The sequence below is a fragment of the Aquarana catesbeiana genome, linkage group LG10, assembly GCF_042186555.1.
Source record: "Aquarana catesbeiana isolate 2022-GZ linkage group LG10, ASM4218655v1, whole genome shotgun sequence".
Classification (NCBI taxonomy): Eukaryota; Metazoa; Chordata; class Amphibia; order Anura; family Ranidae; genus Aquarana; species Aquarana catesbeiana.
This window is the reverse complement of record NC_133333.1, coordinates 232,191,183-232,218,884: the sequence shown is the minus strand read 5'-3', so window position 1 is coordinate 232,218,884 and position 27,702 is coordinate 232,191,183. Positions and strand designations below refer to the sequence as shown.

The window sequence follows — 27,702 nt, the reverse complement described above, 5'->3', positions numbered from 1 at the left end:
CCCACCACTGATTAACTAATCAGCTGTGAGCGTTTTCAGCCAGGAGAGGGCTCCTATAAATAATTCCTTACTCTTTGCCTATCGTTACACTTGAAAAAGTAGTGCACATGCACCTTGCGGACCTTGCGCGTGCTCAGAAACGCGTTGTGTTGTTTCCAGCTACTGACGTCACAGGCCGCTTCCTCGGTTTGCTGCTCCGCTCCTCTGCAAAGACAGGCCGTGTTCCGTTCCAGGTCTCCGCCGGATTGCAGCATAGGTTTGAGGCTTTCCTGGGTACCGGTGATCGTCCCTCCACTCCTCTGAAATATATCATCCTGCCAGAATATCGTTTTTACATGTAAGTGGATACTTCTAACTTGTAAATTGCAATAAACCTTTTTACTTAGAGGCGCTCCTCTCCTTTTGTTTTTTCTTTAAAAGGTTGTTTGAACTTCAGACCTTAAGAACTTCAGACCTGGACCCAGAAAGAAGTAAACTTTTTTAAACTGAAACTGTTTCATGTTTACAAGGCTTTCAGAACTTACAAGTGTTACTGCTGCCAAGCTAGTGAAAAACAAACCTAAACCTTTCTATTCAGCTGACCAAGAGTCAACACTCTTAAATTTGATGAAGGTGTCCTCTATTGTTCAACTTAAAGTGAAAGTAAACCCAACTATCATTTTCAGCCAAGGAAGCTGTCATCTTGGTCTCTGTTTACTCTTCAACTGTCATTAAGCTGCACATGTGATCAGTTGATTGGATGGTTTATCAGGTTCAATAGGGTTGAGGTCAGAACTCTGTGCAGGCCAGTCAAGTTCTTCCACCCCAAACTCGCTCATCCATGTCTTTATGGACCTTGCTTTGTGCACTGGTCCAAATCCTTGGGTGGAGAGGGGATTATGGTGTGGGGTTGCTTTTCAGGGGTTGGGCTTGGCCCTTTAGTTCCAGTGAGAGGAACTCTTAAGGCGTCACCATACCAAGACATTTTGTACAATTTAATGCTCCCAACTTTGAGGGAAATTTGAGCATGGCCCCTTCCTGTTCCAACATGACTGCACGCCAATGCACAAAGCAAGGCTCATAAAGACATGGATGAGCAGACACATCAGACACTTTTGACACTTGTTTGGGACCATTGGCATTTATATAGCGATCAGTGCTATAAAAATGCACTGATTACTGTAAAAATGTCACTGGCAGGGACTAGGGGGCGATCAAGGGGTTAACTGTGTTCCCTGTATGGGTTTCTAACTGTAGGGTGAGGGGATTGACCTAGAGGAAATGACAGATCATGATTCCTAGCTATTAAGAACTCACGATCTGTCACTCCTCACAGAACAGAACAGGGATTTGTGTGTTTACACACACACGTCCCTGTTTTGCCTCTCTTGCCTGCGATCGCTCGTGGCTGGCGGTCATCGCGACCATCGGCCACGAGCATCGGCACCCCTGCAGTGCAGCAGGCGCATGCGTGCAGCAGGCACATGCGTGTGCCTCCGGCGGCATGCGCGCGCCTGCTATCCCGATCCCACGAGCCGACGTATAGCTACAACGGCTCGCGGGATCGTGCCAACCTGTATAATGTCAGCGGCTGATTGGCAAGTGGTTAAAGGAGTTGTAAAGTCAGAAGGTTTTTGTTATCTTAATACATTCTATACATTAAGATAAAAAGCCTTCTGTATGCAGCAGTGGCCCCAGCACCCCTAATACTTACCTGAGCCCCATCTCTGTACAGCGATGTCCACGAGTGTGTCGGCTGTCCGAGACGCTCCCTCCTGATTGGCTGAGACTCAGCTGCTGTCAATCAAAGTCAGGGTGGGGCTGGGCCGCAGTTCCATGTCTGAATGGACACAGGAATCTGTGGCTTGGGTGCCCCCATAGCATGCTGCTTGCTGTGGGGGCACTCAACAAGAGGGAGGGGCCAGGAGAGCCAAAGAGGGACCTGAGAAGAGGAGGATCCGGGCTGTTCTGTGCAAATCCACTGCACAGAGGAGGTAAGTATGACATGTTTGTTATTTTTATAGAAAAAAAAACTAGACTTTACAATCAGTTCTGAATATTATTTGTAGACGTTGCTGATAAATTCATTGCGGAACCAAAATTTACCTTCTTCACTTGCAGAATATTGGAAACTTTCCCTGTAATGCCCATTTAATATTTTATTCAGAGAGGAAATTCAGAAGAAAGAAATGCACCTAAATTAGTTTATCAAGCAGGGTTTTAAATGTAAAAACAAAGAATTGCGCTCGATGCATAAACAATGAAATAAAAAATTGTTATTAATAACTGAAATTTGTGAGAGAAATCCTGCTGCTGAACACTATAACCCCGATATGAGGGCACAGAAATAGATATAGAAAAAACAGTGCAGCGCTGGACAAGTATCACAAGTGTGAAATGTGTTAAATATAATATAAAAGTATTAACGGCTGGTATATAAATTAATCAATCATGTGCTCATAAGGATATTGCAATAGCATGATGAAATATATTAAAGTGAACAAAAATTAATATAATGAACTGAAGGTGAAAGGGTTTTAAATGTGATTCTGAACAGGAAAACATAACCTCTTCGGAAGCGTTACCACTTTCTGATTGCATTGTTAATGCACGGATACTGGATCTTGTTAGGTTCGGTTCTTTTGGACCTCTTAGCCTAGGCTCGGACACTGGGTGTGTGGATTTCAACCCCTTCACCGGTGAGGTAAACAAGACACATACACAGGTTGTACGTGAATAATGAATACAATTTAATGCTTGCTTTGGAGCGGAATATATACAGTAACTGTCACGTACTCCACTCGTAGGTGGACCAATCAAAAAACAAGTTAAAGTTATACATTATACATCATAGCATGACTTCCCTTTGCGTGTTACCACATAGCGTTTTTTTAGCACACTTCCTTGGGGCTCATCCTGTACAGACTAAGCTTGTGCGTCACTTAAGCAGAAGCGTGTAACCACATTCTAAGAATTCAAATGTCAAGCGTCTGTGGCTGAAACAAATGTATGTAAAAAAAGAGAACTATCTTAAACTAACATCTAAATTTATATTTTTGCTTCCGTAACTAAAAAACAGAACTTAAAGTCTAGCTGGAACATCACAAAAGTTATAAGTTCAATTAAAGTACAGGCTTTTATATATCTACTTATAAATCAAAAAAGCAATTTACCCTTATAAACCTCCCTTTGATCATGTCGTCTATCTAGACGTCATTGATCAAGTCACATAGCATTACCATACCATTTCTCTTCTTCATTTGGGGGGAGCAACGAAAGGAGCAGGTTAGGGTCGGGGGTGGGCTCCTTTAATACCTTTAGTTTCCCTGTTTTACCCAGGATACAGAATACCAACTTAACAACTAGGTATATGGCGAAAAACAGAACTATTATCAAGAGTAACACTATGCCTATCTTTTTAAAGAACCCTGTAATGTTAGACCAAGCTCCTCCGAACCAACCTCCCACACCTGAAAAAGGATTCCAGTCATCTGTGAACGTCCTGGCCTGTTCTAATAGTATACCTCTTTGAGTGGCATGGTTCTGTATTATATCATGATAATTAGGTACAGTCAAATGTTCAATTGGGGTAGTAAAGTTATGGATATAAGTACAACACATTTCCTTATCATCCATAAGGTTACATAGACCAGTAATAGCAGGTAACATTTGTTCCTGATGTATAATAATAAGCTCTTGTTGCATTCTTAGTTTAAGAGTTTCTTCATTTAATAAGTTGATATCTCTGGATGAGGAGTTTATTAAACCAAGTATGTCAGTGTATCTATCTATATTCTCCAGTGCAGACCACATTCCTATTCCTCCTATGGAAGCTAATAATTTCTCCCACCAGGTAGTGACCGCTCTCTTGGGGCACGAGAATGAAAGTGTCCCATGGGCTGGAACCATGTGGACAGTTTGCGAATCACCTGATATACCCATGTATGGAATCATTCGAGCTAGGGTGCACCATCCTCCTGTCTCAGAGTCGATGGGGATAGGGATGGAGGTGTGACAGGTGAGACCACAACACACCATCCAACCTCTAGGCAGGTGTGGGGTGGGGGAAACTTCTTCCTGGACACTGCGTCCTGAACGAAGCCCTACCAAGCATAGCCAGTCTCCTAAGCTTGGAGTAGAGTCAGGTGTGAAGAAGGGGTCACCCATATGATAGGTGTCCAGCCAGTCATGCAAAGGTGTTTTATCCATTCCAGGTCTGGCATGAACACAATCCGAAATACTATAGAGTGTATAATTACCTACTCTTTCATCCGCATCAGCGATCGTGGTATTATTCAACCCCACGATTTCAAATGATCTATCTGCCAAGAACTTTTGTACGTCTCGAAGTGTAAAGTTTACTTTTGTGTTTCTGCAAAACTCTCCATTAGGGATTCCTCCTTCTATCAGTGATGCACCATTTAAGAAGCAAAAATCTGGCTCATCAGTGTAACCTGAAAAGATAATGGGATTGGGCCTGATAGTAATATTAGCCATTTCATCTATATCAGTTTGATTGGTTAGTAGTTCCAGACTAACAGGTTTTCCTACCATGGGCATTTGAGTCCTACCCGTTCCCATATGGGAACATACCCAGCAGGGCACATTCTCATGTCGACTAAAAGATCTTCCAAATTGATATTGTAGTTTAAAGTGGTGGGGAATTTCTGACAACAGACTATATGATTTACTGTCCTGCAGGGGAGGTGGGGGTCTATTCGCCTTAATTCCTAATCCTGATTTTGCTTTCCTGTTGCTTATCTTAATGTCTCTGGTCCTAATTACAGCTTTTTTTGATATGTTGGCTATCGTTAATGGGGCGATATGGGTTTTAGTTTTATTTGGTGCTAATATGGTTCTGATCACAAAAGGGTGTGTAGCCGGGACACACATTACCGTCTGGGGTCTCTTATTTTTAGTAGATGCTTTGAGAAGTAACTTTAATGCTTTTATTCTGCAGTTATCAGGGGTAGGATAGTACCCTATTATGAGATTTTGGACTGGCATTCGTTGTGACATTTCCCTGGGATCGCAACATTTATGATCTTTCGGGGCGTCCCTGGATGTCCAATAAGTGAGCCTGACGGCCCGCTTGTTTATATGGTGTGTTTCATTAGTCCCAGTGTTCTTCCACCCACATGATTGATAAGCATAGTATACCATGAGAACACAAGTGCATGCAATAACAGTAAAAGTCAGGGCAACTAGGTATATGAAGTATATGAAGTTTTTGTTCTTGGTCAATTGGGTTCGATTCCTTCTTCCCTCTCCTGATTGTTCTTCTGATCTTGCAAGGTTAGGTTCTCCATTTCCTCGATTAGCTCGTTCTCCTGATCCGAGGTTGTTGGTTCCTCCAGATAGTCCGAGTTGGGATGAGGTGGTGGTACCGGTGGATCCGGGGTAATAGGGTAGTCCGGGCTCTTCTTGAGGCGACTTGTGTGGATCCATTGTGGTGAGTAAGAAGTCAATACAGCCGTTCTGGAAACTTTCTCGATATCCCAAGGTCCAGTGAAAATGGGTCCAGTAGTTTTCCTTCCGGCCAGCTGCTTGATCAGGACCTTGTCACCCGGAATGAAGGGATGGGTGGGTTCTGTGGAAAGAGGAAGATGGGTGACAGACACATGCTCATTGATTCCTTCAATGCTACTTACCAGTTCCTTCACGTATCTTTCCTGCAAGGAATATAAGTTAATATCTTCATCTGAATTCATTTTTGGGATGTCTATTTGACATGGTTTGCCCATTAATATTTCAAAGGGGGAGAATAGTGTTTTTGAGTGAGGTGTGGTTCTAATCTGGAAAAGGACAGAAGGTAGGAAATCTATCCAGTTCTTTAAAGTACCCTGGGTTGCCTTTTTTAATTTGTCTTTTATATTCCTGTTCATCCTTTCTACCATTCCTGCACTCTGGGGGTGATAGGGGATGTGAAGTTTCCATTGAATTCCTAGTATTTTAGCTAATTCTTGTGTAGTTGTGGATGTAAAGGCCGGGCCCTGATCAGACCAGATTCTTTGTGGGATTCCGAACCGGGTGATCCAATGGTTGAGTATGCCCCTGGCAGTTATTTTTGCGGTTTCCCCTGTGGTGGGTATGGCCTCGACCCAGCCTGAAAATTTATCCAAGATGACCAGTAGGTATTTTAAGTTACCTTTTTGGGTGGGCATATGGGTGAAATCTACTTGAAGGTCTTGGAGTGGGCCTAAGGGTGGAGGTAATACTCCATGCAGACCATATCTTTTACCCTGTACATTATTCTGGGCTAGGGATGAGCTTCGTGTTCGAGTCGAACCCATGTTCGACTCGAACATCGGCTGTTCGATCGTTCGCCGAATTGCGAACGTTATGGGCCGTTCGCGCTAAATTCGTGTGGCGCGTCACGGCCCATAATTCACTGCGGCATCGCAGTGCATTGCTGGCTGATGATTGGCCAAGCATGCACTATGACCCGCATGCTTGGCCAATCACAGCGCCGTCAGTAGAGAGAGCTGTAATTGGCCAAAGCCAGGGTGGCTTTGGCCAAATATGGCTCAGGGGATTTAGTACACACCCCACACTATATAAGGCCGCCTGCACGGCGGCCCTGTGTAGTGTGTGTTCCGGTGTGCTGAGAGATAGAGAGAGAGAGAGAGACAGTGTCATTTGATTTGAGTTAGATAGATTAGGCAGAACAGTCAGTCAGTTAGCTGCACTTACAGTGTATTGTGTATATATATGCATCCCAGGTGTTGCATATATATATATACACTGTATTCAGTTTAGCTAGATCCGTTCCTGTTATCTTCTATCTAGACTATTTACATTTAATGCAGTGCGTCCTGCTCACAGTGTTCAGCTAGATCCGTTCCTGCTATTTACATTTAGTGCAGTGCGTCCTGCTCACAGTGTTCAGCTAGATCCGTTCCTGTTATCTTCTAGACTATTTACATTTAGTGCAGTGCGTCCTGCTCACAGTGTTCAGCTAGATCCGTTCCTGCAATTTACATTTAGTGCAGTGCGTCCTGCTCACAGTGTTCAGCTAGATCCGTTCCTGCTATTTACATTTAGTGCAGTGCGTCCTGCTCACAGTGTTCAGCTAGATCCGTTCCTGCTATTTACATTTAGTGCAGTGCGTCCTGCTCACAGTGTTCAGCTAGATCCGTTCCTGCTATTTACATTTAGTGCAGTGCGTCCTGCTCACAGTGTTCAGCTAGATCCGTTCCTGTTATCTTCTAGACTATTTACATTTAGTGCAGTGCGTCCTGCTCACAGTGTTCAGCTAGATCCGTTCCTGCAATTTACATTTAGTGCAGTGCGTCCTGCTCACAGTGTTCAGCTAGATCCGTTCCTGCTATTTACATTTAGTGCAGTGCGTCCTGCTCACAGTGTTCAGCTAGATCCGTTCCTGCTATTTACATTTAGTGCAGTGCGTCCTGCTCACAGTGTTCAGCTAGATCCGTTCCTGCTATTTACATTTAGTGCAGTGCGTCCTGCTCACAGTGTTCAGCTAGATCCGTTCCTGTTATCTTCTAGACTATTTACATTTAGTGCAGTGCGTCCTGCTCACAGTGTTCAGCTAGATCCGTTCCTGCAATTTACATTTAGTGCAGTGCGTCCTGCTCACAGTGTTCAGCTAGATCCTTTCCTTATTTTAATTTGGGTGCGGGGTTCCCCTTAATATCCATACAAGACCCAAAGGGCCTGGTAATGAACTGGGGGGTACCCATGCCGTTTGTCTCACTGATTTTCATCCATATTGCCATGACCCGACATGACATTAAACCCGCAAGCAGTTTTAAATGAGATTTTTTCCTTTAAAAATGACATTTGGTGCAGGGACTGTTCTAAACATGGGAAACACGCGTCACTTTACAGGCATACTATAGACACCCCCCAGGTACGATATTTAAAGGAATATTTCACTTTTTTTTTTTTACTTTAAGCATCATTAAAATCACTGCTCCCGAAAAAACGGCCGTTTTTAAAAGTTTTTTTTGCATTGATACATGTCCCCTGGGGTAGGACCCGGGTCCCCAAACCCTTTTTAGGACAATACCATGCAAATTAGCCTTTAAAATGAGCACTTTTGATTTCGAACGTTCGAGTCCCATAGACGTCAATGGGGTTCTAACGTTCGTGCGAACTTTCGGTCCGTTCGCGGGTTCTGGTGCGAACCGAACCGGGGGGTGTTCGGCTCATCCCTATTCTGGGCACATGTTAGGCAACTCTGGGTCAGTGTTTCTGCTTGTTTATGGGAATCTGATGTACAGAATAGTTCCTCATAAAGTTTTAAAAGGGGTTTTGATCCTATGTGGCCAGGGCCATGGAGATATGACAAAAGAAGGGGGGCACTGGCTGTGGGGATGCCTATCACCCTCCCTTTTGTCCAGAGACCATTATGGTCTTTGGTCAATCCTTGTTTTGACCAATAAGTCACATCTTTTTCTGTCGCCGATGATTGCATTTGGGCAGCCACGGTGGGAAAATCTGGGGAGTTGAAATCCTGTTGAAAAAATACAGTGGTAGGGGTGGCTGGTATTTGAGCTTTAAGGGCAACTTCTTTAGCTATTTTGTCTGCCAGAGCATTTCCTCTTGCTATGGTGCCTTTATCAGTGGTATGAGCCTTCACCTTGACAATGGATATTTTGCGGGGTAATTTGATTGCCTCTAGCAACGCCAGAACTTGTTCTTTGTTGGAGATATTTTTGTTATCTGCCGTTTTAAACCCTCTATTCGCCCAAATGACCCCGAAGTCGTGCACCACCCCATATGCGTACTTGCTGTCTGTGTATATGTTCACCTCTCTGTCCTTAAAGAGGGTACATGCCCGGGTTAAAGCTGTGAGCTCTGCGATTTGTGCAGACCCTCCCGGTATAACATCTGCCTCCAGTACCACATCTGGTAGCTGCACAACAGAGTACCCGGTTAGAAAGGTGTGATCAGTGGGCCTGGAGCAACTACCATCTACAAATACATCCTCTGCCTCTTTAAGCGGTACATCAGTGAGATCCCTTCTAGGGGATGTGACTTTTTCCAGTAAAATGGTGCAGTCATGGGGCACCTCTGGTTCACTTTGTGGGAGAACTTTGAGCAGAGAATGTAGCATTCTCACAATGGGTGTGGTGTCAGGTGTGTATTTGATTTTCAGTAAATATGTGGTAGTTGAATTTTCAGTCTGGGGATAGACTGGAGTCTTTCCTAGCCTAGTGGTAAAACCGTATGGTCTAGTGGATATTAATATGGGAATATCTTCTTGGTACAAAAACAACAAGCCTAATTTTCATTGGCTACATCTAGTGGCGGGTACTTCACAATAATCATATAAACTTGTTGACATTGGGAAAAAGAAATACTTACGTGTCTTGAAACAAAAACAGTATTTGAACTCTAAATATGTAATATCAAAAAATTCTTTTGAACAATTATTGACCTTAAAATTCCCTCTGAGATAACAACATTGATATCATATTCATTCAGATATACAGATCGTGTGTACACTCATTAAATGGGGCTCCACAATAACACCTGCCCTTTGGACTTGAGCGTAAGAATTACTTCCCAAGTATAATTTTGACCCGCACTAGTCAAACTATCCTTTTCATGTAAAGAACCCGACCTTTGACTTCCCAGAGGCCAGCCTAGCCTTCTGCAGAAGCACAGAACATCAATAAAACATTTTACAACAATAAATTGTGGTCGGTCGCTGCGACAGAATAAGTGTACAGACTTCACCAAAAGTTAGGTAAAATAGTGTCCACTTACCTGCCGGACAACGACCCCACTTCTGGTACCAGCTCTGTTAGGTTCGGTTCTTTTGGACCTCTTAGCCTAGGCTTGGACACTGGGTGTGTGGATTTCAACCCCTTCACCAGTGAGGTAAACAAGACACATACACAGGTTGTACATGAATAATGAATACAATTTAATGCTTGCTTTGGAGCGGAATATATACAGTAACTGTCACGTACTCCACTCGTAGGTGGACCAATCAAAATACAAGTTAAAGTTATACATTATACATCATAGCATGACTTTCCTTTGCGTGTTACCACATAGCGTTTTTTTAGCACACTTCCTTGGGGCTCATCCTGTACAGACTAAGCTTGTGCGTCACTTAAGCAGAAGCGTGTAACCACATTCTAAGAATTCAAATGTCAAGCGTCTGTGGCTGAAACAAATGTATGTAAAAAAAGAGAACTATCTTAAACTAACATCTAAATTTATATTTTTGCTTCCATAACTAAAAAACAGAACTTAAAAGTCTAGCTGGAACATCACAAAAGTTATAAGTTCAATGAAAGTACAGGCTTTTATATATCTACTTATAAATCAAAAAAGCATTTTACCCTTATAGATCTTATCAGGAAAAATTAAAATGAATACATTTTCATCTCAGACCACCTCTGTATCATTCATGTCCACATCCTCTGATCACCTCTGTACCATGTGCGCATCCTCTGACCACCTCTGTATCATGTCTGCATCATCTGACCACCTTTGTATGATGTCTGCAGCCGCTAACCATCTTCTGTATCATGTCTGCAATCTCTGATCATCTCTTGTCTTTTATCATATCTGCAGTCTCTGAGGGGAAGCCTGGAGAGGCTTTGAAAGTTAGAACGCTGCCGAGATGGGGATTACGGGAGGAGTCAGTGTGAACTGTGGAGAGGAGACTATAGGATAAAACCAGAGCCACCAAGCTGGAGCCGACTGACTGAACCCTGCACGGAGCACCTGAGAGGAGGTCAGTGACATCACCGTCAGACCAGGGGCGGATCCAGAGTCTAGTCTCGGGAGGGGCACTGCCAGAAAATGTATTTTCATTGTGGGCAATTTATCGGGGAAACGGCTGGTGTTTGCTCTTCAATCATCCCGGCACCAGTGTCAGGATGATTGAAGCACATTTTTTCTATAATTACATTGTAATATAAAATGAAATAATTTAACTCACCATAATGCAGAATCAGTGGGAGACCTGAGTGTGTCACTTGCCACGTTACCTGCTACACGTTGCGGATTGTCACTTGCCTGCCACCAGATGCAGATTGCCACTTGCCACGTCGCCTGCTACACCTTGTGGATTGTCGCTTGCCTGCCACGTCACCTGCCACACCTTGCAGATTGCCACTTGCCACTTCACCTGCCACACGTTGCGGATTGCCACTTCACCTGCCACACCTTGCGGATTGCCACTTGCCACGTCACCTGCCACACCTTGCGGATTGCCACTTGCCACCTCACCTGCCACACTTTGCAGATTGCCACTTGCCACGTCACCTGCCACACCTTGCGGATTGCCACTTGCCACGTTGCCTGCCACACCTTGTGGATTGTCGCTTGCCTGCTAAGGTGGTGTTTTGGCTGTCTCTTGCTGTGTCCCAGACTCCCAGAGTCAGGCAGCAGAGAGATAATGTAATCTCCCTGCTGCCTGCCCAGTCACTGGAGCCAACACTAACACTGTTATCCTTGGTTCTGCTGCTGGGGGTTTTCCGTCCTGCCCTCAACCATTCCTTCTCCTCATGCCACATTCCCCGCTCCTCCCTGGAGAAGATGATGCCGCGCAGAGGGACACTGTTACCCTACGTGGATCCGGTCTGGCCAGTCATCGGCCGTAATCCATAATGGAGGCGCCTGTCACTCGCCTCCCCGGCCAAGAAACAATTGCTGTGCCGGCGCCGTGCTCCTGCAGGCCGGCCGCGGCGCCGGAAGCTACATGGTTGCGGGAGGTGGCCGCGGGAGGACGGGTGAAGGTTTTTTCGTGCGGGGGTGGCTTTTTGCCGCCCCCCCATGGCGCCCATGGCTGCCATACCCCAGAAATGCCACTGCCGACGTGACTCTGACGTCACTCGTTGCTAGACACCGGGCGGCCCCGGCGTTAGCAACAAGTGCAGGGAAGAGGCTCCACCCACCCCTCCTCCTAGTCAGTCAGTGCGGCCGTAACTACATTAGACGGGTCTCTCTCTCGCGCTGATCGGCTGATGTGAGAGAGAGACTCGGGCTGCGGGCAGAGGGAGCAATGACATGGGAGATTGTCAGTGCGACTATTTCGGGGGGGGAATTGCCCTGTTGCCCCCCCTGGATCCGCCCCTGCATCAGACCAGTCTGGGGGGGTCCAATGGTGTAAGGGGGGAGTGAATACAATAATGTAAGGGGGCTCTGATATAAAGGTTCCCCCTTATATCAGTAACCCCCCCCACATTAGTGTATTCACTCTGCAGAAGGTGGACTCTGTTCACCAGAGTGCCCCCCACATCAGAGTTCCAGGTCAGAGGCGGCTCTCTAATTAGGCAAATTAGGCAGTGGCCTAAAGCCCCGCACTCTCAGGGGCCTCGCAATCACCTAATTTGCCTAATTGCAGAGCCACCTCTGCTGACAAACAATGCCGCTGCGGTGGCGCTGCGCTCCGGCCACTCGGCCAGTAGAGCTGCCTGAGCTCCGTGGAGAGAGAAGACGGAGCTGTGGCTGAGTCTTGGGGAGAAGGCGTGGCAAGCACTGTGTTGTCCGGGGGAGGAGAAGGGGAGGCGACTCATTACAGCAGCCCAACAATACAAATATTCCCGCTGCTCCGGAGCTGCAGATCGCCCCCCCTCACCTCCCACTCAAGTGCTCCACTGAGTGATCCCCGCACACCCGGAGGAGTCATCCGGCACCTGACTGGTAAGCAGAGGGGGAGCGGAGGGTCCCGCCGGGGAGGAAGCCTCGTCAGGGCTGTACTGGAGCCGATAGAAGGGGGAGGGAAGAGAGAAGAGCTGAAGAGGTGTCCAGGCCGCCCTGGGGCTGTCAATCAGTGCGGGGGTGTCGGGATTCGGGGCTCCAGCTGCAGGGAGAGGCACATCTACCATGCCACAACCCCTTCTGCAGCCATCCACCACTATCATCACTATCATCAGAGAGAGCCAACCCCTCACCCCTGCTCCTCTAGCATCCCTCAGCCACAGCCACTTGCCTTTATTTCCACCCTCTGCCCCATCCCCTCCACTCCCTTCTTCTGGATAATCTGTGCCACAGTCAAGGCAGCTCAGTCCTGTGCCAGTGTGCCAACCTATGATTGACAGCCCCTGACCCCTCCCTCCACCCTGCCATTACCCCCACCTATGCCAGGCTCCACTGCGGGTTCAGGACGTCCCCGCCCAGTCCAGTGCTGATCCTCAGCCATGGTGGGCCGGGTGCTCTTCATCCTGCGCTGGCAATGCCTGCTGATTGGTTTCTCCGCTGCTATCTCCTTCACCAACACCAGCACCGAGATAGAGAGCACTGACATAGAGAAAACTGACACCAGCACTGAGATAGAGAGCACCGACACCAGCACTGAGATAGAGAGCACCGACACCAGCACTGACATAGAGAACACTGACACCAGCACTGACAGAGAACACTGACACCAGCACTGACAGAGAACACTGAGACCAGCACTGACAGAGAACACTGAGACCAGCACTGACAGAGAACACTGACACCAGCACTGACATAGAGAACACTGACACCAGCACTGACAGAGAACACTGAGACCAGCACTGACAGAGAACACTGAGACCAGCACTGACAGAGAACACTGACACCAGCACTGACATAGAGAACACTGACCCCAGCACTGACAGAGAACACTGACACCAGCACTGACAGAGAACACTGACACCAGCACTGACAGAGAACACTGACACCAGCACTGACAGAGAACACTGAGACCAGCACTGACAGAGAACACTGAGACCAGCACTGACAGAGAACACTGAGACCAGCACTGACATAGAGAACACTGACACCAGCACTGACAGAGAACACTGACACCAGCACTGACATAGAGAACACGGGCACCAGCACTGACAGAGAACACTGAGACCAGCACTGACAGAGAACACCGACACCAGCACTGACAGAGAACACTGACACCAGCACTGACATAGAGAACACTGACCCCAGCACTGACAGAGAACACTGACACCAGCACTGACAGAGAACACTGAGACCAGCACTGACAGAGAACACTGAGACCAGCACTGACAGAGAACACTGACACCAGCACTGACAGAGAACACTGACACCAGCACTGACATAGAGAACACTGACACCAGCACTGACATAGAGAACACTGACACCAGCACTGACATAGAGAAAACTGACCCCAGCACTGACAGAGAACACTGACACCAGCACTGACAGAGAACACTGACACCAGCACTGACAGAGAGCACTGACAACAGCACTGACATAGAGAACACTGAGACCAGCACTGACAGAGAACACTGACACCAGCACTGACAGAGAACACTGACACCAGCACTGACATAGAGAACACTGACACCAGCACTGACAGAGAACACTGACACCAGCACTGACAGAGAACACTGACACCAGCACTGACATAGAGAACACTGACCCCAGCACTGACAGAGAACACTGACACCAGCACTGACAGAGAACACTGACACCAGCACTGACATAGAGAACACTGAGACCAGCACTGACAGAGAACACTGACACCAGCACTGACATAGAGAACACTGACACCAGCACCAAGATAGAGAGTACTGACACCAGCACTGACATAGAGACCACTGACACCAGCACTGACAGAGAACACTGACACCAGCACTGACATAGAGAACACTGAGACCAACACTGACACCAGCACTGACAGAGAACACTAACACCAGCACTGACATAGAGAACACTGACACCAGCACTGACAGAGAACACTGACACCAGCACTGACATAGAGAACACTGACCCCAGCACTGACAGAGAACACTGACACCAGCACTGACAGAGAACACTGACACCAGCACTGACAGAGAACACTGACACCAGCACTGACAGAGAACACTGAGACCAGCACTGACAGAGAACACTGAGACCAGCACTGACAGAGAACACTGAGACCAGCACTGACATAGAGAACACTGACACCAGCACTGACAGAGAACACTGACACCAGCACTGACATAGAGAACACGGACACCAGCACTGACAGAGAACACTGAGACCAGCACTGACAGAGAACACCGACACCAGCACTGACAGAGAACACTGACACCAGCACTGACATAGAGAACACTGACCCCAGCACTGACAGAGAACACTGACACCAGCACTGACAGAGAACACTGAGACCAGCACTGACAGAGAACACTGAGACCAGCACTGACAGAGAACACTGACACCAGCACTGACAGAGAACACTGACACCAGCACTGACATAGAGAACACTGACACCAGCACTGACATAGAGAACACTGACACCAGCACTGACATAGAGAAAACTGACCCCAGCACTGACAGAGAACACTGACACCAGCACTGACAGAGAACACTGACACCAGCACTGACAGAGAGCACTGACAACAGCACTGACATAGAGAACACTGAGACCAGCACTGACAGAGAACACTGACACCAGCACTGACAGAGAACACTGACACCAGCACTGACATAGAGAACACTGACACCAGCACTGACAGAGAACACTGACACCAGCACTGACAGAGAACACTGACACCAGCACTGACATAGAGAACACTGACCCCAGCACTGACAGAGAACACTGACACCAGCACTGACAGAGAACACTGACACCAGCACTGACATAGAGAACACTGAGACCAGCACTGACAGAGAACACTGACACCAGCACTGACATAGAGAACACTGACACCAGCACCAAGATAGAGAGTACTGACACCAGCACTGACATAGAGACCACTGACACCAGCACTGACAGAGAACACTGACACCAGCACTGACATAGAGAACACTGAGACCAACACTGACACCAGCACTGACAGAGAACACTAACACCAGCACTGACATAGAGAACACTGACACCAGCACTGACAGAGAACACTGACACCAGCACTGACATAGAGAACACTGACCCCAGCACTGACAGAGAACACTGACCCCAGCACTGACATAGAGAACACTGAGACCAGCACTGACAGAGAAAACTGACACCAGCACTGACATAGAGAACACTGACCCCAGCACTGACAAAGAACACTGACACCAGCACTGACAGAGAACACTGACACCAGCACTGACAGAGAACACTGACACCAGCACCGAGATAGAGAGCACTGACACCAGCACTGACATAGAGAACACAGACTCCAGCACTGACAGAGAACACTAACACCAGCACCGAGATAGAGAGCACTGACACCAGCACTGACAGAGAGCACTGACACCAGCACTGACAGAGAGCACTGACACCAGCACTGACATAGAGAACACTGACACCAGCACTAACACAGAGAACACTGACACCAGCACCAAGATAGAGAGTACTGACACTAGCACTGACATAGAGAACACTGACACCAGCACCGAGATAGGGAGCACTGACACTAGCACTGACATAGAGAGCTGACACCAGCACTGACATAGAGAACACTGACACCAGCACCGAGATAGAGAGCACTGACACTAGCACTGACATAGAGAGCACTGACACCAGCACTGTCATAGAGAACACTGACACCAGTGCTGACATAGAGAACACTGACAGCAGCACCGAGATAGAGAACACTGCCATAGAGACCACTGACACCAGCACTGGCATAGAGACCACTGACACCAGCACTGACATAGAGAACACTGACACCAGCACTGACATAGAGAACACTGACACCAGCACTGACATAGAGAACACTGACACCAGCAGTTTAAAGTCCCTAATGCAATTTATACAGTTAATTTTTTTATCGATGTAATTATTTTTCCCATTATGGGCGTGAGTGGGGCCTCATGTCTAGGTTTTGCCTAAGGCCTCACAAAGCCTAGAGCCGCCTCTGTTCCAGGTGTTCCCCTTTACATCAGTCTACAGGGGGAATTCAGCAGAACCTGATGTAAAGGGGAACTCTGATGTAAAAGGCAATGCTGCAGACCCTAATGTAAGTGGGAACTCTTATGTAAAGGGGAATGCAGTGGACTCTGATAAAGGGTGGTCTCTGGTGACCAGAGCCCCCCCCCCTTACATCAGAGTTCCCCTTCAGATCATGATCTGCAGAATTCCCCTTTACGTCAGAATTCCCTTCCACTGTAAGGGGGAATCCTGCAAACTCTGATGTAAGGAGGAACTCTGTGTTTTTGACATTTGTTTAACTTAAACACTAGCTACATGTTTATAGTGGAAATATTGATATTTGCATTGTTTAGCACTGAAAACGGGCATTTTAGGTACTTTTGCAGTGTCATAAAAAAATTTGGCTCTGTCAGTAAATTTCATGATTGTTACCAGTAAAAAATTGGTGCTGTTTGTAAATTTTGGCATCCTGCCAGTAAATTGCATTTCGGGGGTTTGGCAACACTGAATCCTGGTAACCAACTACAAGAAACGTCTTACCTCTGTGTTTGCCAACAAGGTTTTCTCCACCAAGTACTAAGTCATATTTTACATGGGGATCAAATACTTATTTTACTCACTGAACTGCAACTCAATTTATAGCATTTGTTTTATGTGGTTTTTCTGGATTTTTGATTGATATTCTGTCTCTATCATTTAAAATACACCTATGATAAAAAATTATAGACCCTTCATTTCATTGAAAGTGGACAAACTTACAAAATCTGCAGGGGATCAAAAAATTATTTTCCCCACTGTATAATATTTGGGTGTTCTAAGTAATTTTCTAGCAAAAAATACAGATTTTTACTTCAAAACAACAAATATAAAAAAAAAATCCTGGTCTTAAAGTGGTTAAACCTTTGCAAACTCAGATGGCAATCATACCTCAGTCAGCACTATTCCCATGACTGCTTTATAAATATATTTATGATTATATTACAATAAAATGTAAACACCTTATTTCAAAGGAATATAAATAGGAATCAAACATTAAAGCTTAGTTGAAAGCAGAAATCAAAGAGGTGAAGTTCAGCATTGCAGGACGATGGATTCCACAACACATAAATTCTATCATGTACATGGAATGGATTCCAGAGGTTATCTTGATATGTATTTCTCTAATAAGGAGGACATGGTCTTTGCAGAGGATACTTTAAAATTTCCAATGTTGATGATTCACTATCAGCTCTGCACCGGTATGTACAGCATAGATTGATATTTTCAACAAAAAAGACTAATGTTGGTAATAAATCTAAGAGTATCACTCACATAAGCAGCAGTCCCCCATAGCTCTGAACTTACAGCTTCCTATTTCTGGCAGAGGGGGGATGCTTTATTTCTTACTCAAAAATCAAGCTGTTGCTATAGAAAAATGTATATACTGTACCTCACTATGGGCTCTTCCACATTTTGTTGTGTTACAACCTGCAAATGAAATTGATTTGATTGATATTTTATAACACTGAAGTACATGAAATTAAATTGAATTTGTAAATAAATAACAAAGATAAACACAAAAAAATTGGTTTTCCTCTGGAGCAACCAATCACCCTCTGATTTAGTATAATTGGTTGAATGAAGTCTACTTTTGGGTAAATCAAATTGGAAAAATTCTGTGAGCCACAATGATCTTATGCCTTGCTTGTGCTACCTCCAGCTGCATGCGCTAATCACGCTTCATATAATGTGCACCACAAGAGCTTTAAGGCTGGGTTCACACTGGTCCGACAAACGCTCCGACATTGGGAGCTCATGTCGCATGACGTGTGAAATTTAATGTTTCCCTATGGGAGCCGTCCTAACTGGTCCGACACAAGTCGTTCCGACTTTAGAAATGCTCCCTGTACTACTTTGGTCCGACTTTGATCCTACTTCAGCCTATTGACTATCATTGAAGTCGGATCAAAGTCGGATTGCCGTCTTGCATGATCCGACTTTGGCACGCGACTTGTGCTCAGATGTTCTTGAGGGGGAACTCCGCGCCAAATTTTAAATAAAAAACCGGCATGGGTTCCCCCTCCAAGAGCATACCAGGCCCTTGGGTCTGGTATGGATCTTGAGGGGAACCCCCTACGCCGATAAAAGCGGCGTGGGGGTCCCCCCCAATCCATACCAGACCCTTATCCGAGCAAGCAGCCCGGCCGGACAGGAATGGGGGTGGGGACGAGCGAGCGCCCCCCCCCCTCCTGAACCGTACCAGGCCGCATGCCCTCAACATGGGGGGGTTGGTGCTTTGGGGGAGGGGGCGCGCTGCGGCCCCCCACCCCAAAGCACCTTGTCCCCATGTTGATGAGGACAAGGGCCTCTTCCCGACAACCCTGGCCGTTGGTTGTCGGGGTCTGCGGGCGGGGGGCTTATCGGAATCCGGGAGCCCCCTTTAATAAGGGAGCCCCCAGATCCCGGCCCCCCACCCTATGTGAATGAGTATGGGGTACAGCGTACCCCTACCCATTCACCTAGGAAAAGTGTCAATTTAAAAAAAAACACTACACAGATTTTTAAAGCATTTTATTAGACAGCTCCGGGGGTCTTCTTCCGACTTCGGGGGTCTCTCCGGTTCTTCTCCACGCTCTCCGGATCTTCTGCCGGGCTCCTCCGCTCTCTTCTGCTCTTTTGCCGCTCTTTTGCTAAAGCGGAGGAGCCTGGTCTTCAATCTTCTGCCTTCTGCCTTCTGCCTTCTGCCTTCTGCCTTCTGCCTTCTGCCCTCTTCTCCTGATGTTGACACGACGCTCTCTGGGGCTAGAATGCTCTCTGTGCGCTCTGCTCTGACTTATATAGGCGGTGACCCCGCCCCCTTATGCCGTCACAGTCCCTGGGCATGCTGGGACTGTGACGGCATAAGGGGGCGTGGTCATCGGGTGATGACCACGCCCCCTAAAACGTCACAGTCCCAGCATGCCCAGGGACTGTGACGGCATAAGGGGGCGGGGTCACCGCCTATATAAGTCAGAGCAGAGCGCACAGAGAGCATTCTAGCCCCAGAGAGCGTCGTGTCAACATCAGGAGAAGAGGGCAGAAGGCAGAAGGCAGAAGGCAGAAGGCAGAAGATTGAAGACCAGGCTCCTCCGCTTTAGCAAAAGAGCGGCAAAAGAGCAGAAGAGAGCGGAGGAGCCCGGCAGAAGATCCGGAGAGCGTGGAGAAGAACCGGAGAGACCCCCGAAGTCGGAAGAAGACCCCCGGAGCTGTCTAATAAAATGCTTTAAAAATCTGTGTAGTGTTTTTTTTTAAATTGACACTTTTCCTAGGTGAATGGGTAGGGGTACGCTGTACCCCATACTCATTCACATAGGGTGGGGGGCCGGGATCTGGGGGCTCCCTTATTAAAGGGGGCTCCCGGATTCCGATAAGCCCCCCGCCCGCAGACCCCGACAACCAACGGCCAGGGTTGTCGGGAAGAGGCCCTTGTCCTCATCAACATGGGGACAAGGTGCTTTGGGGTGGGGGGGCCGCAGCGCGCCCCCCTCCCCCAAGGCAACAACCCCCCATGTTGAGGGCATGCGGCCTGGTACGGTTCAGGAGGGGGGGGGGCGCTCGCTCGTCCCCACCCCCATTCCTGTCCGGCCGGGCTGCGTGCTCGGATAAGGGTCTGGTATGGATTGGGGGCGACCCCCCACGCCGTTTTTTCGGCGTAGGGGGTTCCCCTCAAGGTCCATACCAGACCCAAGGGCCTGGTATGCCTCTGGAGGGGGAACCCATGCCGGTTTTTTATTTAAAATTTGGCGCGGAGTTCCCCCCTAAAGATTCATACCAAACACAGTGCCGGCATTGGCGGGGATCCAAGTCGGATCCCCGTTCATTGAAAGTCGGACACATGCCGGCTTCATGTCGCAGGGCAAAGTCGGATCCAAAGTAGGACGGCTGTCGTGTCGCACCAGTGTGAACCCAGCCTAAAAGATCGTATGCAGGAACATGTGAGGAACATACGGAAAGGTTTCGATAAGCACTACCTTTCGATACATTTTAAAGAGGTGCATAACAAAAGTACAATCGGGATGCGATTTTGGGGAATAGAGGCACCTAAGAAACATTGGAGAGGTTCAAATTATACTAGGGAGATTAGCAAGCGTGAGTCATGGTGGATACACCAGTTAGGCTCCCTCTTCCGGGGGGGGGGGGGTTGAATAAAGAATTTGACCTTAGGTGCTTCCTTAGGAATTTTTAACCCTCAGATTGAGCATTCCTGGTGGTTTTTCAGGCCTATTCATTTCCCAGCTTGAATGTTTGATTGATGCGTATCAATCACTTATTTCTAGGGTTAAGGATTATATTAATATATAGGATTTGAGCGATGGTTGGTACGTACATAGCCTTTTAATGGTCTTCTATGGTTATCTTTTTATTTACTAATTTTATCTATTTTATCTATTTTTTATTTAATAATATTTTCATATTTTATTCATTGTACATCATACTGTATTAAAATATTGACTCATAATGGGGATATCTATTTACCCCACATGTTTATTCAGATCACTCTGATGAGATGCATTTTAAAATCGCATGGACAGGGGATTCGTGGTATAATAATTTTAATGTATAAAAATATTGATTCATAATGGGGATATCTGTTTACCCCACGCACATATTCAGATCACTCTGATGAGATGCATTTTAAAATCGCATGGACAGGGAATTTGCGGTACAATCATTTTAGTTTTGATTTTAATCCTAGATTACCGTTATTTATTATATTTTATATGTAGATATGCATTTATCTGTAATTTTGGAGGTATGCTGTGGTATGCGCTGTGCGGGGTACCAGAGCTCTGTCCTGGAATTACACTTACAAATGAGTCTCATTCGGCTGTTATTGACAGGTCGTAAAATAACACTAGGCAAATTTTCCCCACTTACTATTTTCAGCAGCAGTTAGGGTTAATGTGATGGGATAGGCTCATTAGTCGTAACAGAAGTTGTAGCCTAGCATTAGAGTGTCTGCGATCTATGGCAAAATGGCCGCGATCGCCTTATATAATCCTGTAGAGCATCCGTCTAATCATATCCCCCTGATGATGACACGTGATCCCTGTGTCGAAGACGCGTAGGGGAGGGGCCAGGACGGAGAGACTGACAAGGACTTTACACCAGCGCTGTCTCAGCACAGCATACCACACCAAACTTCCACTGATTTTGCATAGAAAGCCGTTATAGTATGGTGCACTGACGCACCAGTGCCATGTGAGTACCCCGGTGTTGGGAGCGTTTTCTTTTAATAAAAGTATTTTGACTATATTACACTATATAGTTTCCTTTTCATCCTATGTATGGAGCCACATTGTTTCCAGCTGGAGGAGTGGAGCAGACACTGAGACTGAGCCCAGGGGTGGCTCCAAAGCATATTTGAACTCAGGGTAGAAGCTGAGTCACACGCTCTGAGGTGAGCACATTAGCTTAAGGGGGTCACGAAGGAGCACAGGAGCATGTTTTGCAGCACTCAGGATATCTTCGGCATGATGTTGGATTGTTGTCACAGCTGAACACCACCTGCACGCATTGTTTTATTATCACTGCTGGACATTATTTGCACACACTATTTAGAGTGCCAAAGAGAACTTTTTTTTTTTTTGTCATTATTTATTAATTTTTTCATTTAAGAAAAGCAGGTTACTGTGTATTGAGCACTAAGCACTTTTTATGTTGATTAAGACACTATGTATGGTGTAACAAGCACTAATAAGCACTAATTTATGGTTTAACAAGCACTTGTTTTTTCACACCTTGTTTATTTATGTTTATTTATTCAACAGTCGTATTATTTGTATTTAATATTATCGCACTAGTAAGCACAGAATTGGTTATTATTAATTTTGTTTTTGGGGTCACCCAAGCGCAGCGCATAACTTTTACTTTTGGGTAAATGTTCCTGGAGTAAGCAAGTCCAGCATAAGAGTTTAGACCAGTACCAATCAAGGATGAGGTCTAGAAATAATTTTTGGAAACTTCTCCAGTGGGTTTTAAAAAACATTTTATTGTGAAAAGCTGTCTTAGGTGCCACTTCCATGGGAGGCAAACAACAACTTCCAGATTAAGCCTCTGTCCATTTACTCCATCCAATGGCACAATGAAGGGATGGAGAACTCCAACTTGAGGTGGAGAGGTCAACAGTGGCAGCCTGATCCAAAGAAGATTATTGTAAAACAGAATCATAAAATGGTACCACATTATGATGAGACAATAACAAATGATAATTTATTTCTTATGACTGTTTTATTTGGTGAATCACTCTTGTCATTATATTATCACTTTTTATGTATTTGCTTGCAAAACGTCAATTCACAAACATTATCATACTTGTTTTCTATCTTTAATGTGGATGTAAACCCAATGTCATCCTTTCTAAACTACTGCCATGGGGGTTATCTATAAGGATATACATGCCTCCTGCATGTATCTTTACTTGTCAAATGTCTCCCCTCTGTCTGTTATTAGACCCGAAAAACTGCATATTCTGTGGGTGGGTCTGTTGTCTGGAGCTCGGTGGGTGGAGTCGTGATGTCAGTAGACTCCCCGCCCACCTCTACACTCCCCTCAATGTGCATTTTCTCCTGTGTATTTCTAACACTGAACTTCTGCTATGATCTCTAACATCCAGTGAAAAGACAGGAAAGTAACCACATGACTTCAGCATGCCAAATAATGCTGAGGTGTGGAACAACCAATCCTTGCAGAGCTGCTGAAGAAAGGAGTGGGGAAGGGAATTAAAAAATAATGCATGTGTCTTAGGCTGTCACTCACAGCAAGGGGGAGTATTTGACAAAGTTTTTCTCAGTTTGTCAAGATTTTTCTCACTGAACAATAAAAGAGGATTGCTCAGAGATGGATTAATTCTGTGTGGCAAGACTGGGCTCAAATGATAGGAAATCTTATACTCTACGGTATGATAAAAAAAATTCGGGTTTACATCCACATTAAGGCCCAGTTTACACTTGTACGATTTGTCATGCAACTTTGGACCCCAAAGTCACATGACAAGTTGCACCCCATGTTTTCCAATGAGTACTGTTCATATTTGTGCAACTTAAGACTCAGGACTCTTTTCCTTCCACTTTTAGGAGCGTCAGGCGTTTTTTTTTTTTTTACAGATTAAAAACGTCTCTTCATGTTATTGTATGTGTCCACATAGGCTTTTAGGCGCTTTTAGTGGCATAGGAGTTTTCAATTTGCAAAAAACTCCAGGGCCAGCACGTTCTTGAGCAGCAGCGTTACAGCTGTAAAAATGCCTGAAACAGCTAAAAGCATGTTAATGCTGTATACAGCGTTAGGCCGCGTCAAGCGTTTTTTAAGCTGTAGTAATTGGATTTGGGAGTGGAAAATAGAAGAGGGCAGAGAAACACTGCTAAACGCTAACGCAGCGAAACGTAGCTAAAAGCAGCTAAACGCAGCTAAACACAGCTAAATGGGCATGAACGCCAATGCAAAACGCTTCTAAAAGCGCATTTTTCCTGGTGTCAGTACTGGCTTTGCAGCTCGTTTTTTTTCACACACTGTGTGCATGAGGCCTTAAAGTCACAGTGACTTTAAAGTAGTTCCTGTACTAATTTGGTCAGACTTTTATGCAATATGAGGGCCATAGACTTCAATGTAAACCCTCAAAAGTCACACCTGAAAATCTCTCTCTCTCTCTCTCTCTCTCTCCTTTCATATGTGGAGGATAATGTGACATATAATGGTGGCTAGCCTAGCAGGAAATCCCAGAGCCATATTATATGTTGGCAGTGTTATTAAATGCCAAATGTTATGAAATTTTGAAATCTCTTTTTTGGCAGTGAAATTAGTTTTGGGTAAGATAACATCTGAATCTCTAATATTCCTCCAGGTCGAGCTGAGGGTACATTTTTGATTGACATTAGCCTTGGTTCCATCATTCACCATCTTTATTTCGTCTATAAGTTTTTCAAAAAAATAGTCCTATTAAGATTCCAAGAGAAATGTATTATGGAACTGAACAGATGGCTACATGACCGTACCGGAGCATATGATTGGTCGCATACATCATCAGTCGCAGCTGAGTTAGAAGGAATGAGGTGATTCGTCCCCTTTCTGATTCTTGCATTTTAGGTTGCAAAAGATTGTTCCTTTAAAGGCAACTTCTATTGTTTTTGAGTATATTTAATTTATTAAGTTGTTTAAAATACAAAAACTTTTTTTCATGTTTTTAGTCAGGTAACTTTGAAATATTTTATTTCAAAAGTTCAAATCTATGTTTTCATCCAGCAGATGGAGCTCTCAGCTCTTTATAATGTTTTTAATCAGGCTCTCCTTATCTACTGTGCTGAAAAAGCCTATTCACATTGATTGTTTAAAGTAGAAGTCCAGTCAAATCTAAACTTAAGAGATGAAAATCACATTACCTATGCGGTATCTGAAAGGACACCATAAAGGTAAAAATAAGGTTAAAAAAATATAAAAATAAAGTATAACTTTAAAGGGAGAACCCCAGATTTCCGAAATACACAAAAAACTTATTAAAATTCTGTAACTAATGAAAGTAAAAATAAAATCATAAATAAAAATAGAAGAGGATTCTACGGGGTGCATACAAATAGAAGTGCACCCCTATCCCGTTGGTCAGCCAATCGGTAAATCCTAATAGTAAATGGACCTATTAAATCTGAGTGGGGGACACCAAATCACCAAAGTGCTCTCCTTCTAACATTATGTAAATAAAAATAAAAAATATACAAAATATAGCAAAAATACAATTTTATAGAAAAAACACCAGTACTCCTCTCTCAAGGATTGTCTATGCGTTTATTTCAATATCTACGTTTAACCCACGGGGTCTGAGACAGTTAATTTTGCAGATCCATTCCATTTCTAGTTTGGAGATGGCACGCCATTTGGGGCCGCCTCTCCATGGTAATTTGAGTCTATCAATGCCCACAAAAGAGGTCCCTTTAGGGTCCTGTCTATGTACCTCTAGGTAGTGTTAGGAGACTGGATGGCCTTTAAAGCCCCTTCTGATATTCCCAATGTGCTCATTAAGTCTCACTTGCAGGGGTCGCACAGTGCGTCCCACATAATGCAGCCCACAGAGGCAGAAGAGAAGATTTACGATGTTAACCGTAGAGCAGGTAATGAAGGATTTAATAGGAAAATCCTGGGAGTTGCTATTGGAATGGAATTGACTGACCTTCCTATCTTTAATGGCATTTACAGAACATACCGCACAATTCCTGCATCTACAGTAACCCACCAAGTTTTGAAAAAACATGGGTTTTCTCGTGGGGGATCACAGACACTGGGGGCCACACGTGATTTAATTGAGGGGACCCCTCTGAAAACAATCTGAGGTCTATCAGGAAGCATAGATCCCAATATATGATAATTTTTGACAATATGCCAATGTTTGTACAGCAATTTTTTAATACTGAGAGGAGTATTCTGTTATAAAAGGACATGCAAGACTATTATCAGTGTCTCCACCATTTCTAGTTTGCTCTATAAGCAGAGCCTCGCGATCAAGCTTTTCGACTTGGCTCAGTTTCTCATTAAGGAACTGAGCCTCATATCCTTTCTCCAAAAACCCGTCAGTAAGTACCTTAGACTGGATCCTGAAGTCGGAAATTGTAGAACAATTCTGCTTCATTTTGATGTACTGGCTCTTAGGTACTGAGTCGAGCCATGCTTTATGATGGCAACTATCACGGGGAATAAAAGAATTACGGTCTGTTGCCTTGAAGTGAGTGGAGGTGAGCAAAACATCTCCCTCACTCCAAATTTTCAGATCCATAAAGTTGACAGTTTGTTGACTAGCCTCAAATTTCAATATAACTCCCCTATTGTTGTCGTTGAGACCTTCTATAAACGCACAAAGGGATTTGTGGGTGCCATTCCAGAGGAGGAGGACGTCATCTATATATCTAGCCCATAAGACCAGTTCAGGTCTTTGTTGGGCATAGACGACGTCCTCCTCCCATTTGCCCATGAACAAATTGGCTAAGCTGGGGGCAAACGTGGCCCCCATCGCCACGTCCTTTGTTTGAAGAAAAAATTGGTCATCATGCCAAAAGAAATTGTGCGTAGTGGCATATTTTAAAAGGTCCATGATAAAGCGTTTCTGTCTCCTTGACAACAAAGGGTCTCTATTTAGAAAATGCCTAACTGAGGTAATACCCCAAACATTGGGGATTATGGTATACAGGGATGTGACATCAGTGGTGACCAGCCAATGTCCCTCCCTGTGTCCACAATCCTTAAGGATATTAATGGTATGTCTACTGTCTTTGATATAAGCTGGCAGTAGCTTAACCAGAGGTTGGAGGAAGCTATCAATGTACTTACCTGCCCTAGACGTAATGGAATCAATTCCACTATTAATTGGGTGGCCCGGGGGATGGACCGGATCCTTATGAATCTTGGGCAGGTAGTACATGATAGGGATTCTTGAGGAAACTGGTTTCAGAAAGGATTTCTCCTTTTTATTAATAACACCCAAGTCAAAGCCACGATCAACAATTCTTTCCAACTCTTTCTTGAATTTTACCCGTGGAACAGATTTGAGGGGCATGTAGGTATCTCGGTCTCTAACGATGTTACCGAGTTCCTGAAGGTAGTCAGCCTCCCTTATCTGCTGGCCTAATAACAAGGTCTTTTTGCTTACAAAGCAAGTCCAAGCCTAATTGTAGTTCCTTCATCATTTTAGTATGTTTAATTTTCAGATGTTCAAGATCTCTGTGGAGAACATCCCTGAAAATCTTAAGGGAAGCAGGTAGGCCTCCAGGTGGATTGAATAAGGAGGCGTTAGATAAACCTGAGTGTCTGATGTTAGTAGACGTCATGCCTTGAGAGCTACAGGGGTTGGACAACATATACCTTTTAATGTTTAATTTCCTTGTATACTTATGAATGTCCATATAAGTTTGGAATTTGTTAAGTGATCTGGGGGGTGCAAATTTAAGACC

At 45.3% G+C, this 27,702-nt stretch overlaps 2 protein-coding genes across 2 annotated transcripts in view; both read left to right on the top strand.

Annotated features, from left to right (window-relative positions):
* The window catches only part of LOC141111270 (indolethylamine N-methyltransferase-like), a 342,070-nt gene that overhangs the window by 169,661 nt on the left and 144,707 nt on the right, over positions 1-27,702 (top strand). The window lies entirely within an intron of this gene.
* Positions 17,832-27,702, top strand: part of LOC141111268 (nicotinamide N-methyltransferase-like) — an 83,014-nt gene continuing 73,143 nt past the window's right edge. The window contains exons 1-2 of the mRNA XM_073603411.1: positions 17,832-17,994; positions 24,615-24,822. Of these exons, the coding sequence (XP_073459512.1) occupies positions 17,844-17,994; positions 24,615-24,822 (359 nt within the window). The 5' untranslated portion in view covers positions 17,832-17,843. The remainder of the gene's footprint in view (positions 17,995-24,614; positions 24,823-27,702) is intronic.